Source organism: Octopus bimaculoides, chromosome 11, assembly GCF_046866305.1.
Source record: "Octopus bimaculoides isolate indiv1 chromosome 11, ASM4686630v1, whole genome shotgun sequence".
Classification (NCBI taxonomy): Eukaryota; Metazoa; Mollusca; class Cephalopoda; order Octopoda; family Octopodidae; genus Octopus; species Octopus bimaculoides.
The window spans coordinates 45,024,470-45,042,929 of NC_142938.1; the positions used below are offsets into that span (position 1 = coordinate 45,024,470).

General features: G+C 36.5%; 1 protein-coding gene across 1 annotated transcript in view; it reads right to left on the reverse strand.

Moving 5' to 3' along the window:
• Positions 1-9,353: 9,353 nt before the first annotated feature.
• LOC106879840 (uncharacterized) overlaps positions 9,354-18,460 on the reverse strand; it is a 62,359-nt gene continuing 53,252 nt past the window's right edge. The window contains exons 12-13 of the mRNA XM_014929544.3: positions 16,649-16,799; positions 9,354-11,402 (exon numbers count right to left, since the gene is read on the reverse strand). Coding sequence (XP_014785030.2) covers positions 11,279-11,402; positions 16,649-16,799 — 275 coding nt within the window. The 3' untranslated portion in view covers positions 9,354-11,278. The remainder of the gene's footprint in view (positions 11,403-16,648; positions 16,800-18,460) is intronic.

The following is an 18,460-nucleotide window of genomic DNA, read 5'->3' on the forward strand; positions in this document are numbered from 1 at the left end:
TACACCATAGCTTTGGGTTGACTTAAGCCCAGTTAGTGAATTTGGGTTGATAGAGACTCATTTAGATGGACTGTATCTGTAATTCTAAAATCCATCCTTGTCACATTTGTTTCATGCTGATTCATCATCATTTAATATCCACTTTCTCTGCTAGCATAGGTTGGATGGTTTTACAGGATCTGGTGAGCTTCAAGACCATGTTGAGCACCAATGTCAGCTTTAGCTTGGTTTCCACATTTTACAGAGTGTACTGGGTGCATTTTTTTGTGCCACTAGCGCTAGTGAGGTTGCCAGGTAACTTGCTAGACAGAAGAGCAGGGATAAGAAAAGGGAAAAGCTTTTAAATCGGGAGTATTTAAGAGGGAAAAGTGTCAGATGTCACATGTTGAAAAGCTAAAGTACAATAGAGGTATAAGCACAAGTGTCTTGCTATTCTACTTGAAAATTACATTAAGAGTCTGTTGATTACTCCTTCATACACTAACTCAATAAGCAAGATGCCTAGATGATCAAAAACCAACTGGATGCCCAAATATTGAAATTAATGCTAATATTCCTCATTAAATTTGAACTGATGCCTTTAAGTGTTCTGTTGAGTTATCCTTCATTTGGCCTTGCCAGCTATTAATAAAGTATTCAACATGGAATCAGATGTCAATTTCTGAAAGAATAATAAAAAAAAAATAAAAAAAACAGCACCCAAAATAGTTGCTAAGGGAGCTAATAAGTGTACAAATTTATGTCCAACACAAGAAATAATGATGAAATAATCTCAGCTATAATAACCTCAACTCTGGCAAGAGTTTCATATCTTGTAAGATTTTGAAAATGATCCCATTTATTTCCATTAATAATAACTCTTATTTTCTTAGCTAGTTTAGTATTGTTCACTCATATATCTGTTCCAGTACAATCATCATGTTTATATGTAAAACAACTGCAATACTCCACAATATTTACTGTAGCAATCATTGATGGGAATTCGAGTACTTGCAGCAGTAAAATACCCTGGTTGGAGTTAACATTGCAATGAAAACAGAAATGATTTCTTTCTGGGTACAAACCGTTTTTCTAGGTGGGAGGAAATATAGTTTGTTGATTCAAACTCATTTTCTATAGTAATTACTGCACTAATGCTGGCACTTGATTTCTATTCTAATTAGCAGGAACAGTGAGGATTGTGAGTAATCTGTGTACAGTTGGTGTTTGTCAGGTAGCAGTGGTACTGCTAATAGGATCTCCTTTAAAACTTTTGTTAAATGGATTTGCCTACATCTTAGTTTCCTTTTAGTAGAAAAAAGGCCATTTTTTTCTTAAGTTCTGCAACTAACATAACTCTTTCTACAATAGAACAAGGCCTGAAGTTTTGGGGAGAGTGCTTGACAATTACATCATCCCTGGTGCTCAACTGGTACTTATTTCATCAACCCTAAAACGATGAAGGCAATTTGCAGAATTTGCACTCAGAACATAAAAATGGATGAAATGCCACTAAGCACTTTTGTCCAATGTGCTAACGATGCTGCTAGTTTGCTGCCAGCTAACATAACAACAGTAGTTCTTGTTTGTCAGTCCTGATTAAGCTGATTTATGATCAAAGGCATTCAAACCATTCATAACCCATTTTGTTTTTTTTCTCAAGTGTAATGTATCCAATGTGTTCCCTTTTTTAAAAAATGATATAGTGTGATAGAAAACATTACATTTCATACAAATACTAATCTAACTATGATGATCATATTCTCTTGGACAATATATTATTAATGGTAATCTTCTCCAATAATTTGGTTTACTTGCATAGCTTTGTATATGTTAAGGAAATGATTTTGTTTTTACAAATCTTTCAATCTGCCATCATTTCATTTTTAAATTTCTACATAAACTCTTCCAAAACAATTTGGTATAAAATGTAATGCTAATGACTTTCAATTAATCTATTACGTTTGTAATTTCGATTTAATACAGATTGTTTTGAAAATGTATAATTCTTGATATTAATTTAACAGTTATCCTGTATCCATACATCACAAAAAAAAGGAAAAAAAAAAACGAATAGTTAAGGGGAAGTAACTCTACTTTTAGCGCGAAAGACTTAGTAAGTTCCATTCACTGATTTTTTTTAAAACAAGATAAAACTTGTGTAATAAAGGAACTAGTATATTAGTTCAATGTCGTATGTTTTAGTGTTTGATTTATTAATATTGAGGAAATTAAAGATAAGGCTGAACCCAATTGGATTTTAACATTTTCTTACATAAGCAGAAGGTAAAACAAATTTGGGAAGGGAACAGTCAGTTACACCAACCCCAGTATTTTAGTTATTTATGTCAACTCTAGAAAGAAGAAAGACATAATCAGTCTTACCAGGATTTGAACTCAGAATATAAAAGGTCACAACTAAATACTGCATGACATTTAATTTGATTATGCCAGTTTACCACTCTAGGACATTAGAATATTAGCTACAATGAACACATACTTTAATATTCTGTTTCCTTGGTGTGCTACCCATTAATTTGTTACTGGTTACCTAAAATAATTGCCAGTCAGTTAATAGAGTCTATTTAATTTAAAGGTGAAGCTGGGTGAAACTCATAAAATAAAGAGTATATTTGGTAGATCACTAACAGCAAAAATTGATTTCAAATTTTGGTACAAGGTCAGCAATTCCAAAGGAGTGGGTAAGTCAATTACATTGACCCCTGTGCTCAACTGGTACATATTTTATTAACTCCAAAAGGATGTAAAGTAAAGACGACTTATGAGGAGTTGCTAACAGCAAATATTACAATGATAAGTTTGCTGAGAAATTCTTATTTATAGATACTTGTATACTTTTAAAAAACCAGACAGGGTAAATTGGAAGAAAAATTGGTAGAATACTTCCCTACATATTACTTTAGCTTGTATTATTGATACTAGAGGAATCAAAAATAGAGACATATTGGAATAGATATTACAAAATAATATAGTTGGATATTATATTTCCTGTTTACAATTAAATATGCTCATCGATGGATGCCTTTCACTGTTAAACAACAATGGAAACTGTTCAGTCTTCTCTGGATCCATTTCTTCTCGGTATTAAAGACTTATTGAATGGATGCATAAGACCACATATTACTTTATATTGTTCTCTCTTTTTCAATATACAGATGTGTCACAACTTTATATTTTGATAACTCCAGGCCTGCTGAAATGGGATAATTTTGATGAAATTAGGCTCTTAAAAATATTAATTTCTATATTTGGGTATGTCTGCAATCGGATGTCCTACTACCATGGCCAAGTTCATCCAGCAGGAAGGATGTTATGCGGGCCATCACTGAGCAGCATACGATGACAGTCCACTATCAAATCAGGTAAATGTCCTATATGATGAAGAGAGAGTAGTTCATGTTTGACATGAGGTAGGGAACTGTGAGATCATGTAACCCCTAACATCATATGGTCTCATAGCTTTTCTGATTCAAGTGCAATGGATGGCAGAATCTGTAGGGTATTGGGAAACTGCATTGCAATATTTGGCTATGAGCTTTTTAGGTCTACGTTCATGTTACTGGATTGCCTTTGCTTTCTATCCTTCCATGTAGTTTAAAATATACTAGTCAAATGTTGGGGTTAATTGAATTGACACATCTTTTCCCCCAAATTTAGGAGCTTGTGCAAGATTAGAAATATTGATTTCAAATTTTGGCACAAGGCCAGTAATTTTGGGGGAAGGAGTAAGTTGATTACATCAACCCCAGTACTTGACTGATACTTATTTTGTTGACCTCAAAAGGATAAAAATCAATGTTAACCGTGGTGGAATTTGGATTCAGAATGTAAAGATGGATGAAATGCTGCTAAGCATTTTGATTGGTGTGCTAACAATTCTGTCAGCTCACCACCTTAACAAGGTTAGAAATATTATTAATAATAATAATTCAGAAATCATTTAAGCAGAAACAATTGAGTATGTGTCCAAATGTCTTGTTCTTCTGATTATTGAATAAAATTCCATGAACTAAACACAATACCAACATTTATAAAGAAGATAAACATCAATAAACTGACTCCAATGGGTTACTGGTGTTTCTTTTATTAAACTTTCAGAAACAGAAATGTAAGGGCAAAAATCAAAATTAGAATATAGAAAACCAACACTAAATTTGTTATACAGCTTAGTCTGGCTCTCTGCCATTTCTGTAAATGCACTACTCCCATCCAGTTGATTAATTCAAGTAACTGTGTCCCTCCTTTTGTGAAAAAGAAACCATTTTGTATGGAAAACAAATGGCTCAATCTATTGTAGTTGAAGCAATGACTTGTACTTAAGTGTTTGACATTTTATGGAAATAAATGATTGAAAAATGTTTTTCCATAGCAGGACGGAAATCTTTGACAAGTTAATTTCCTCAGTAAACAAACAGTTGGATTAACGAAGTTAAAATCCTCAGATAATCTAGTGTGACAAGTATCTATGATATAAAATCAAGCGTGGACATCTAATTTACTTGGCACTGTCAGTTTGTAAGAAAAGCAAACATTAGAAATAAATTGAGTTAGATGTTGCAAGGCAGAACTCATCATCATCATTGTTGTCGTTTTAATGTCTACTTTTTCATGCTCGCAAAGGTTGGATGGAGTTCATTGAGGCAGATTTTCTACAGCTAGATGTCCTTCTGTGGCCAACCCCCACCTGTTTTTATAGAATATTGGAGATGAAGGACACCAGTTACATGATAGTCACGCACATTAAAAAATATCAGAAATAAAACAGAAAATAAAGGGGATTTTTCAAATTACATTTTAAGTATTTTTTATTAGAACCAAATAAAATTTTGTCAAACCAAACTCTTGAAGTGTGAATATTGCATAATTTTAAATCACTTTTCTTATAAATATGTGTCCTTGCAGTCATAAAATAAACCCAACATGAGGTAAACATAAATGATAGGAATAAAATTATAGCAAAATAGTTTCACAATCCAAATTCAGTTCTTTGACTCTGAGATTTAAGCATGGCTGTATGGATAAAAAATTTGCTTCTCAACACATAATTTCATGTTCAGTCCCACTGCATGACACTTTGGACAAGTGTCTTCTACAATAGCCTTGGGCTGACCAAAAGGTTGTAAGTGAATTTCATAGATATAAACTGAAAGAAACCTATCCTGTAGATATATGTGTATGTATATAGATATATGTGTACATATATATATATATATATATATATATATATATGTAGGAGCTCTCCATCGGTTACAACAACGAGGGTCCCAGCTGATATGATCAACGGAACGTCTTGCTCATGAAATTAGGGTACAAGTGGCTGAGCACTCCACAGACTCATGTACCCTTAACATAGTCCTCAAGGAGATTCAGCTTGACACAGAGTGTGACAAGGCTGGCCCTTTGAAATACAAGTACTACTTATTTTTGCCAGGTGAGTGAACTGGAACGTGAAATAAAGTGTCTTACTCAAGGACACAATGCATTGCCGGGAATTGAACTTGCGACCTTACGATGAGCTGAATGCCCTAACCACTAAGCCACATGCCTTCACATATACATATACATATACATATACATATATATATATATATATATATATATATATATATATATATATATATATATATATATATATATATATATATATATATATATATATATATATATATATATATATATTATTTTATTTAAAAGGGTTCCAACTCTGTCTGTTTTATATGTATACTCTTAGAAAAAGCATGGAAGAGATACCTGGACGATTGCTTTATAATCTGGACCAAACCTTAAAGCACTGTGGAAGAATTCAACAACCTACACCCATCCATCCAATTTACAAAGGAGATGAGCAGTAGCAAATTACCATTTCTAGATATAATGGTAGTTAAAATGTACACCGCCATTACCACAGATATATATTACAAACCCACAGACACACACCAATACTTGAACTTTAAATCGTGCCATCCACCCCATACAAAACGCAACATTCCATACTGCCTAGCCAGGAGAATATGTACTATTATAGAGGATATAGAGACCAGAAATCAGCGCCTGATGGAACTGAAAGAATTTCTGCTAAAGCAAAAGTACCCATCACTACTCATAGAAAATGGTATTCAGCGGGCTTCGAAAATACCCATACAACAACTGAGGACACCACAAAGAAGAGACAAACAGGAAAAGATCATTCCATTTATAGTGACACAAAATCCATGCCACCAGAACATCTTTAATATCGCCAAAGCGAACTTACCGATCCTTGCACAAAGTAAGGAATTGAGAAATATCATTACAGATCAAAATATAACTCTCAGTAAGAGACAACCTAAAAACTTGAAAAAGCTATTAACAAAGGCAAGGTTTGACCTCAGCAACAAAAATCAAGCATTCACTGTATCCAAATGCAATGATAGCCGATGCGGTACATGCCGATCAATTCATACGGGCCCATATATGAACACAAAAACAGGGAAAATATTCACCAATGCGAACATGAACTGCAAAAGTAGAAATCTAATCTACTGCATCAAATGCCCTAATTGTGAAGAACTGTATGTTGGCCAGACAGGTAATGCACTATCGGAACACTCACGGGTGCATCGACAACAGATTAAAAACCCAGAAGTCCGCCAAATACAACTGAGTAACCATCTGGCAACATGTGGTCATCAAACTTTTATTATATTTCCATTCCATAAACTTTACAACCGGAATGAAATTGAGAGAAAATGCAAAGAAAAGGACTTTATTAAGAAATTTAAACCTACTCTTAACAAACAATGATTAAATTTATCCTACTTGGGGTTTAAAAATCTTATCCCTATAACTAAAACACAAAAAATCTCTCAAACGTCATCATTTCTAAAAATAGCCAAACACATACTGCTGCTGTCCAAAGGAATAGGTATAAAAGACAGAAAACCAGCCAGTCTATTACAGTCTGTCATACCGGCCATGATGAAATACCACAAGGTATAGAAAATACGTATTCGCCTTTATATATTTATATATTTAATCCTTTATATTGAACACTCAATATTTCATATATTCAATAAGACATATTCCATATATTCAATAAGACATTCAATACTTCATTTCATTGTACCATCCATCTTTTTTTATATTATATATTCCATATTCTATATCCCACATAAATTTTACAAGAATATAAATAAAAAACATAAAAAACAGACAGAGTTGGAACCCTTTTAAATAAAATAATATATTCCTCTATACACGATCATACAAAACACTTTTTTTGTATTTATTTTTACTCACACATATATATATATATATATATATATATATATATATATATATATATATATATATATATATATATATATGTATCAAAGGCAGGTTAACTAGCAAGTTAGTTTTTGTTTGTGACAGATGTTCAGGTGCAATAAAGACTGCAAACAAACAGGAAACAACTTCTATCTCATTCCAGGGTGAAAAACTAGAGGTAGTCGATAGCTTCCGCTATCTGGGCGACCAAGTTAGTAGTGGGGGTGGGTGCGCTGAAAGTGTAGCTGCTAGAATAAGAATAGCCTGGGCAAAGTTTAGAGAGCTCTTACCCCTGCTGGCGACAAAGGGACTCTCACTCAGAGTAAAAGGCAGACTGTATGACGCATGCGTACGAACAACCATGCTACATGGCAGTGAAACATGGGCTGTAACTGCTGAGGACATACGTAAGCTCGCAAGGAATGAAGCCAGTATGCTCCGTTGGATGTGTAATGTCAATGTGAATACCCGTCAGAGTGTAAGTATCTTGAGAGAAAAGCTGAACATTAGAAGCATCAGTTGTGGCGTGCAAGAGAGACGATTGCGCTGGTATGGACATGTGGTGAGAATGGAGGAGGATAGCTGCGTGAAAAAGTGCCACACCCTAACAGTTGAGGGAACCCGTGGAAGAGGTAGGCCCAGGAAGACCTGGGCTGAGGTGGTGAGGCAAGACCTTCGTACATTGGGCCTCACCGAGGCGATGACTACGGACCGAGACCTTTGGAAATGGGCTGTGCGTGAGAAGACCCGGCAAGCCAAGTAAGATCGTTGCCAGTGCCCCTGGACTGGTTCTTGTGCGGTTGGCACATGAGATGCACCATTTTGAGCGTGGCCGTTGCCAGTACCGCCTGACTGGCTCCTGTAGGATTTTCGAGCGAGATCGTTGCCAGTGCCCCTGGACTGGCTTGTGCGGGTGGCACATAAAAGACACCATTTCGAGCGTGGCCGTTTTCGTGCGGGTGACACGTAAAAGCACCCACTACACTCTCTGAGTGGTTGGCGTTAGGAAGGGCATCCAGCTGTAGAAACTCTGCCAAATCAGACTGGAGCCTGGTGTTGCCATCTGGTTTCACCAGTCCTCAGTCAAATCGTCAAACCCATGCTAGCATGGAAAGCGGACGTTAAACGATGATGATGATGTATGTATATATATATATATCATAAAAATCATCATGTCCACTTTTCAATGCATGCATGGGTTGGACAGAGTTTATTCGAGACAGATTTTCTACTATTGGATGCTATTCCTGTTGCCAGCCTTCACCTGCTTCCAAACAGGGTAATATATTCTTGTGGCCAGACATGTCGTTGGAGAACATTGGAAATGAATGACAGTGACAATCATTTTACAACTATCACGCAATGTCAAGACAAGAACACACACGCATACATACATACAATGGGCTTCTTCCAGTTTACATCTGCCAAATCCATTCACAAGGCTTTAGTTGGGCTAGAGCCATAATAGATGGCGTTTGTGCAAGGGACTGAATCATGTGGTTAGGAAGCATACTACTTACCACATTGCCACACCTGTGCCTATAAATAAATGTAAGAGTACCAACGAATTTGAATCAAACTGTTTTGATCCATATATGTAAATATATATATGTGTGTGTGTTTATTTGAGTCACCTTGTTTTGGCATCATGTAATAGTTGTAAATGAGTGTCATCATCACAAAAGAGGTGTCATTCATTTTTAATCTTCTGTTAAAACATATCCAGTCATGTGGGAAGTATTATCTTGCTTGGAAACAGATAAGGGTTTGCAATAGGAAGGACATTCCACCTTAGAAAATATTCTTTAACAAATTCCATCTAGCCAATGCAAGTATGGAAAAATCGATGTTAAAATGAGGAGGAGGAGCTGAAGAAATACATAAGCATCACAGAATATCTTTTAGTATTCTTAGGACTTGAAAGTTTGCTAGTTTTAGGGTAAGCTTCCAATGAACCAAGTCTATGACCTAGTTCCTATTTTTTTTATTATACATATTTTACTTCATGGACATAAGTGTGAGAATCACGATTTCCTGCTTCCCCTCTCTTGTACAAAAACTAAACCAAAGGTTCTTATAATTTTATTTTAGGATATGGTCAATATAATATTTAGACATAAGTTGTATGTGTAAGCATTTCTTTTAATACAAATATACAATAACAAATTATTGATCTTTACACACTTGATAAGTTTGTTGATTGGCTGAAAACATTAAGAGTATAATAACATTGAAATGACTTACGTAAACAAAACAGATAATTATAGCGAAGAGGGATACATGCATGAGTTATACTAGACAGTTGATCTGTTCACTCTGGGAACAAAGCTATCAGTATAGAAATAGAATTTGAGCTACTTACATATACAAACTAAAGATAAATAACATTTGGATCGATTACTGTAAGTAGTTGGGAGAAAGCTAATCGTGCATCATAACTTAGCTCAGAGAGATATAAGCCATCGATTTTCACACAAGAGCTTTCTTAAAACATATTTTATACACTGAATGCTTGTTTCATAATAGAAAGGTAGAAAGAAGTCTTCAGTTTCTCAATACTTTTGCAACAGGGTTTATGTCAGATGAGTGTAATGTGCCTGAACAGCATCTTCATAAACTATAGATATGTTTGTGAGGAGGATATGAGGTAGCAATGAAGAATAGATGCCAGTACAAATATATTTGTTATTTTTGATGATTTTTGCCAACTTTGCTTGAACAGATAAACATACGTCATGAAAGGAATCAAGTGGTTGTTTTAGAGCAATTTATAACTATTAATGTCATACTTCAGTCTGATATAGAACCCTGTGGTGAGTTCCACCAAGTGGTGTAGACTTTGTTGGGAGGAATGTAACATCCAGTATAAATTAGATCCATTTCATCATCTAATTCATTCATAATAACAGAAAACGTTTGTGGTGGCAATAGTGCAGACAGGCAAGGAAAGGGCTCAGTCTGTCTCTGATAAGTTTAATTTTTCTAGATTCACTGGGAGTTGTTTGAAACCCAATATAGAATTTAAATCTAGAATAATAGTTTACATTGCAGATATTTAGTGTATACATATATGTGTCTTAAGTTTGTCTGAAACAGGTTTCAAAGTTTTTTGTTTTTTAAAATGATGTATTCTTCTGAAGTGTTTTATATGTCTTGCCGTTTCTGGCCGGTCACAAGAACACAGGAAGGTTAAAGCTGAATGCATTCAAAATGTAGGTAGCTCTCATGCCTACATAATTTTCCAGTTTTAGTGTTTTCATTTTGCTAGATTGGTTAAAAATACAATTTACTGTGATAAGGTTGAACAGGTTACTGTCTAGCTATGTAGTTGATATTCTTTCTTATTGAAACAGTCAAATCAACTCCAATCTATTCAATTCCACCATTAAAATGGGAAAATGCTTCAAGAGCTGAATTTTAAGTACTACCAGACTAAAAACAGGATGACTGTGGGTACATATCAAATAAAATTATGAACATTTACATTTGTAATCTGTATGTGATGATGGCAGCAGTGAATGATATCTGCTGGTAAAAATGTTGGGAGAATTTTTTCTTTAGAGGAGAATGAAGCACTCATCATACCTACAAAGCTTTCAAAACTGGTAGAGAAAAGAGTGGGATAAAAATGCAAATTATGGGTTTCTGTAATGGGAAGAACATCAGGGTATCAAAATTATGCTTATAATAGTGTGGACTTCATCAACTGAAGGCATCCAAGGGCCAGTCATTAAACTACGTAACAGTTTTAGTCCACCACCAAAATTAAGGTGATTTACCTCTGTTGTGCCTCACATATGGGATAATTATAGAGATATTGAGATTAATGATAAAGTCAATGACAGTGATGATGATAATGAGGAAAAGAAGGAGGAGGGGAAGATAATGATGATAAATAGCAGCAAGTAACAACAAGCTATGGATTTGATATACTACATCTGATAGCATTATGTATGCTTGTTGTCTGAAGTACTTCTTAGATGGAAGAGACCTATAAAAGAGTGTTTACACATTTTGCAAGAGATTTCATAGTAATAGATTTCCTTGGAGGATGATGCATGGGTACTTGATCATGTCTCAGTTTTGAGCTCAAGGCATGCAGCCTTCTTGCAGTACTGAAAAATATACAAAAATATTGAAATAAATAAACAAATAAATCATATAAACAATAATTTGTTATTTATCTTTGTTTATCCTTTTATCCTTTTTTTTTTTTTTTACTTATTTCAGTCAATTAACTGTGGCCTTCCTGGAGCACCACCTTTTTTTTTAAAAATCTAATTTAGAATTTATTCATATTCTAAATATAATATAAAACAGTCACCAAATTACTGAATGGTCTCTAAGTTCAGTAATTTGGTAGTCACTAAGAAGACTAGCTGCAGATGAATAGATTGTCAGGGCTGTACAAGCTATGTACAAAGATGTAAGTAAAGTGAGAGTCAACAATGATTTCAGTGATGAATTTGATGTGAAGGCAGGTGTCCTCTCCTATTCATCATAGTCCTATAGGCCACCACAGAAGAGTTTAATTCTGGCTGTTCATGGAAACTCCTGTATGCTGATGATCTACTTCTTATTGTTGAATGTTTAGGGGAATTAGACAGGAAATTCCAAGCATATGAGGGTTGGCTGAAAAGTTCATAGGCTGACTGACCAAGATACTATCATGGAATGTGATCAAACGAGCTTTCTTTTTCAACATAGTCTCCTTTGTGGTCCACACACTTCTTCTATTGGAGTTGCAGTGTTTGGATCTCATTGGTGAAGAAGCTTTCATCCTGTTGGTCAAAAAAGTCATCAACAGCAGATATGATGTCATCATCACTGTGTAACTGGTTCACAGCTAAGTGTTTTTTTCATATTGGGGAACAGATGATAGCCAGGTGGGGCCAAATCAGGAGAATAAGGAGGATGATCAACCAGTTCAAAACCACAGTCACACACAACAGTCATTAAAGACTTGTGTGTTGGAGCATTGTCCTGATGAAACAAAATCTCTTTTGTCCTTTTTCCTGGGCATTTGGTCTTGATAATCTTTCATAACCACCTTAGGAAGTTGGCATAGTACTCTCCTTTGATGGTGTGACTCTTTTGAAGGTAGTCAGTAAACAAATGCCTTTGCATTCCAAAAACCAGGCCATCACCTTCCCGGCTGATGAAATGACCTTGGCCTGCTTTTGAGCAGGTAAGGAAGGGTGTTCTGCATGGATTGTGTCTTTGTCTCTGGTTCAAAGTGATGAAGCCAACACTTATCCTGGCTTAGGAAATGTTCAAGGAAACCAGCTGAATCTGCCTCAAACAATGTCAGATTCTTAGTTACAATCTTGAAAAGGCTATTATAACTTTTGTTAATCCTTGTAGTCAATAAACAGCCATAATATATCAGTATCTGTATCAGTAGGCACGGTATGGCTGAATGGTTCAGAAGTTTGCTTTGTGATGTTCTGGTTCAATTCCACACCATGGCATCATGGACAAATGTCATTTTCTTGCCTCAAGTCATACCATACCTTGTGAACTACATACATACCTTGTGAACTACATACATACTTACGTACTAACATACATACATACATACATATATGCCATTGCCTGATCGAAAGTCCCACACATGTGAAGGCTATGACCTGCCATTTTTGAGAGTGGTCTTACTTTTTTTCCAGTGATGCCTGTACATGATGATTTTTTATATTGTGGGGAAAGGATTTACACAAATCCAATCCCACTCTCTGAACATGGACAATATAAACTCGAAAAGAACTAGTCTACATCATCAAATATTGTCAGTATTGCAAGTTTTCTCTCAGAGTTTTCCTCTCCTAGAGAAATGTGACAACAACAGAGGGGCCTCCCACTCCCAGTGGGCCAACCACATGCCTGGACACCAACCCAGGTATTTCCACACCACCGTGCATTCATACATGCATACATACACATGTGCACATATTGTTAGATGGCTGTCGACTGCTCATGAGCTCTTCTACCCTTTGACAGGTCTTATTTTGCTTCCTGTAGGGTGTCTAACAATCACCCTCCTCACCAAGCAAGCTTGATGGGGTAGCCAGTTTAGTCACTGACAACCCAATCATGCAACAGGTTGTATTGGGTTACATGTTACCAGTAGAACCCAAGAGTGACATCACACACACACACACACACATATGCACAAATACACACAACACATACACAACACACAACACATATGCACACAGACGTACATGCATACATTCATACATATATACATGTACATATATATATATATATATATGTTAGTCCAACCCATGCTAGCATGGGTTGGACGATGATGATGATGATGATGATGATGATATACACAGCAAGAGACTTGTTTCTGTCTTGCTGTCTTACTATAACTTTTCATCATCTGACATGAGATCACCTCCTGCGATGCCCCCTTTCCTCTCAAAAGATCTTTGCGTTGCAAGTTACTTAGTGTTCCTGCCAGTGCTGATGCCATGTAAAAGCATCCTATCCACACTGTAAAGTAGTTGGTGTTTGGACGGGCATCCAGCAGTAAAAACCATGCCAAAACCAACCTCGCCTGTGCTTGTGCCCCATAAAAAGCACTCAGTACACTCTGCTGGCTGGGTGGGTGGTGTTAGGAAGGGCATCCAACTAATAAAAACCCTACCAAAACAGATACAGAAGTCTGGTGCAGGCTCCTGCCTGGCCAGCTCCTGCCTGGCCAGCTCCTGTGAAACTGTCCAACCCATGCCAGCATGGAAGGCAGACATTAAGTGATAATGATGATAACGATCATGATAATGTTGATCACACACACATACACACACACACATACACACACACACATACACACACACACATACACACACACACATACACACTTACACATACATATGTACATACACATACATATTCATGATGTACATGGGCACACATATGAAGGCAATAAAACATTCCCATCTGCTTTACTATATTTAGTTCAGAGTTTCAAGCTGGCTAGGTTTTATTTTGCATTTCATCAATTCAAAGTCACTAAGTACATGTAATGAAGTCAAGTTACTTCTTGCTTCTTGCATAATATATGTGTTGCTAAGAGAGAAATCATATTTTTAGAGCCATTATTATGCACAAGAAAGACCCAGTTTATATAGCTGGCATGTGAAGGAAAATGTCAGTATCAAATAAATCTGTGTACTCACGCTCACACGCACATGCACACACAAACACATATACACACACACACTCATACACAGATACATACAAACAAAACATGCATATACACACACACAATCAGGTACCTACAAAAGAAAAACAGTGAAAAGGAAAAGGAAGGGAGAGAGAGGGAGAATAAAAACGAGAGAGAGAAAAGAGAAAGTACTCTTAGTATTCTATTACAATTTTTGCATTCTACCTATGTCAAAAAAAAAAAAAAACAGGCCAAAATAACAAGTCAACATGCCAATGAGAGATCTCCTGCAAATCATACCCTACAATCTTAAATGATGAAGAATACATTAGAAAAAAGAATCATCAAAGCTAAAATGCCTTTTATTATAGTTAATTTGGCTCTAAACATTACCCTCTTTCACTGCCTGAACAGATGTCGCTTATATAATGACATTCTGAATATACAAAATGAAAGGGGATGAGATCCAGACTAGAATATCTTTGATTATTGGATTGACTTGGATCAGGGCTAACTTGGAGTTAAACAACAACAATGAAGAAAAAAAAACCCAAAACAAACAATAGTAATGAATTCTAACAGATGTTCAAATACACAAATTTTAGGTGAGTGGAATAGCTGATTAAGTTAACCCCAGTAATTCACAGCAACTTATATTATCAACTCTAGAAGAACCAAAGTTTGAGGGTTCAGAAACCCCCATCAACAGAAAATGAGGCAACTACTATCTATGTTGAATGAATGAAACAGATTTAAAGATCCACTAATCCAAATCATAAAACACCAGATACACTCCATTATGAAAGAAGCAAGGCATTTCAAGAAAAAAATAACTTGATGTTTCAGAAACCCAACCAATAGGAAAATGTGCTCCTTATCATTAAGAAAGAACACAAGTGTATGTGCCCTTGAAATCCTGATTACACTGATAACTATTGTATCTAAATATAGTGACTTGAATTGTTAAGCAAGTGTCCTCACTTCCAAACTGACCTCAGACCATGTGTACTTACACAGCTGACTTTCTCTACTGAAATATTCAGTGAAGAATAAATGAACACATTATCTGGGTAATTCAGGTTTTGGGGTTCCTCAAAGGTCCTCTGCTACATTGTATATACTTTTAGGTACACACAAGTTATGTAAGAATTTCAACAGCAAGGATTTGTTCTATGCTAGAAGTCTGTCAGCTGTTGTCTTTTCAGTATGTAGATGTTTGTATTTCTTTGTCATTTTGTATTATCTATTCCATCATTTCAGTACTCATCTTTCAGAAAATGGTAAAGTTAACTGGTTTGTGGGTACTTTGAGTTCTATTCACCTTTCTAGTCATTAACTGTTTTCTCTATGCTCAATAACAATTTACCATGATCCAATGAACTTATTATTGTCTTTATTTAATAAGCATTAAGAGAAATCTGATAAGTTGAAGAAAGATGAATGGAAAGATAGGGTTGGAAGAATGAATGGAAGGAAGGTGCCTGTGTAAACAATACATGCCACTAGTACCAGATATATGATTCTGCTGTCACACCCAACACACATTCACCTTTGCCACTTGCCAGCCCATGTTGGAATTAAAGTAAATTTCTTACTCTTGCAGTGTCTTTGTATGCAAGCCCCTGAGAGGAATCTCCCCTCTACTACAGCATATTGCCTGGCATGAATGATGAGGTCAATGTTCACATTCTCTTCAGATATTTCTCTGTGTGGGCATACATGGCCTTTTCACCTTACTGGCTCTTGACAACCATACACCAGTATGTCACTGGTCTCCATGCCATTATTCCAAGATCCATATGGATCTTTTGATCTCTCTTGCATCAATCCACTTCCCTTCAAGACAGACCTCAACTATTCTTCAATCATTTGTGAAAGATCCAGCTTCTGCAGCACTCTTGCTGTACCTGTTGCTTATATTGCAGCTGATGATACCATTAGCCACAGGGAATGTCATTGATTATTGCACTGATGGTACTGGTATTAAATTTAATTGCAGTTTTTCTCCCAGTTTTGACTTCTACTACTGTTATTGTTACTGCTATCACTATTGCTGGAAATATTAATGTTGTTGTTACTACTGCTGTTATTGCTATCAGGGATGGTAGTGGCAGTAATGATGGTTGTATTGATACTCCTTACATTTTTCTGTTTTTGAAATAGATGAATTTGATCAGATTGAATACTTACTTGGAAACATTTTCTAAAGCTTGTATAAAACTTTTTCTGTTGGCCATTCCAGCGACATCACTGTTTGTAGCACTGTGTATATTGTTGTATGTCTTCTCTAAGATCAATTTATTATATCTGGTAGTCAGTAATCCTTTATTTGGACAAGCATCTGAAATAGATAAGGTACAAATAAGTGACATATAATTAATTTGCATTACATTATAATAGTATTGTTTGACAAATGTTTGTGTGTGTGCATAAGGATCTAAGTCAAAGTCTCTATTTTGTGTGCACATGTAAGTGTACGTGTGAGTGCAAACTATGACTTTAAGCTTATACCTACAGGTTTTAAATATGCATCTACATACTGAAAATGATGTGTATTGAGGTGTCATATTTTTGTATGAAAAGTACCCCACTAAAACATCACTTGTGTGTGTGTGTGTGTGTGTGTGTGTGTGTGTGTGTGTGTGTGTGTGTGTGTATGTGTGTTTGTGTGTGTGTGTGTGTGTGTGTGTGTGTGTGTGTGTGTGTGTGTGTGTGTGTGTTCTCTTCTATTTTAGTTGTTTGAAGTCTTCCTGTAAAGAAGGGACTAGTTTCTATTAAAGATACAAGTTCCATTGTTGGAATATAGATAACAAAAACAAATTAACATTTTGAATTTGAGAGAAGTCTTACATAATTTTGTTGTTCCATATACTGATTGTACTTTTTTTTTATGCGCATGTTAGCTGATTGATCTTTGTGGTGTTATGAGCCAGGCCGTGTTGTAGGGAAGGATCAGAAGTGAGAGATGCTGATAAAACGCTGTTTGGAAATTCTGGGCAAGTTAGCTGCCGAGTTTGACCTGGGGTTGAGTGTGGTTTTTGTGCCCTCTGAAAGGAATAGAGTGGACGTCCTGACCAGAGTAAAGAAAGCCTTTGTTGCAGGTGCCTGTGTTGACTGAGTGACTCGGAGCTGAGGAGATTGCGTACCATGCATCACATGGGAGTGGACAGGACCCTGTTCCTAACCAGGAAAGTTGACTCTGACATGACCAGGCAGAGTGTGCAAAGAGTAGTTGGGAGCTGCAACAAGTGCCAGTCCATTGACCCCACTCCAGGTGCGCATGAGGCAAGAAGCATTCCAGTGGAACACAACTGGAAATGACTGGCAGTGGACATGACGCACTACCAGCAGGGGACATACCTCTTGATGGTCGACTGCAGACAGGGGCAGCTGGCCATATGGAGGGAGATGAAGACAGGGACCGTGGAGGAAATCACAAGAATACTGAATGAGATATTCCTAGAACGAGGCCCTGTGGATCAGCTGCTTATGGACAATGGCACTGTGTTTCACTTGGAGGTGCTGAGGGAAATGCTTGACAAGTGGCATGTTAGCCATTTCTTCAGGGTGGCATACCAGCCAAGTGGCAATGGGGTTGTGGAGAGGCATCATCGTACCATCAAGACCAAAGCAGAGAGGGGCCACATCTCACTAGTCAAGGCAGTTTTTTGGTATAATATGTCGCCCAGGACAGGACAGGCTGAGGAGTCAGTGCCACACAGGGCAATATTCAAGTACAAATGGAGATATCCATGCACCGCATCCCGCAGAAGAGAAAGAGCATGTCTTTATGCAGGTTGAGGAAGAAGTTTGAGTTAAACCCCCAAATGCATGGTGCACATCACAGTGGGGAAAGGGGACAATAACCTCTGTAAATTCAAGGAACAATCTGTCTATAGATGACATGCCACGACATGTTTTGGATGTGCGCAGGATCATCACTGCAATGGAGGATGGAGCCAACAGTAATGGACAAGAGGACGAAGTCAGCAGCAACATGCC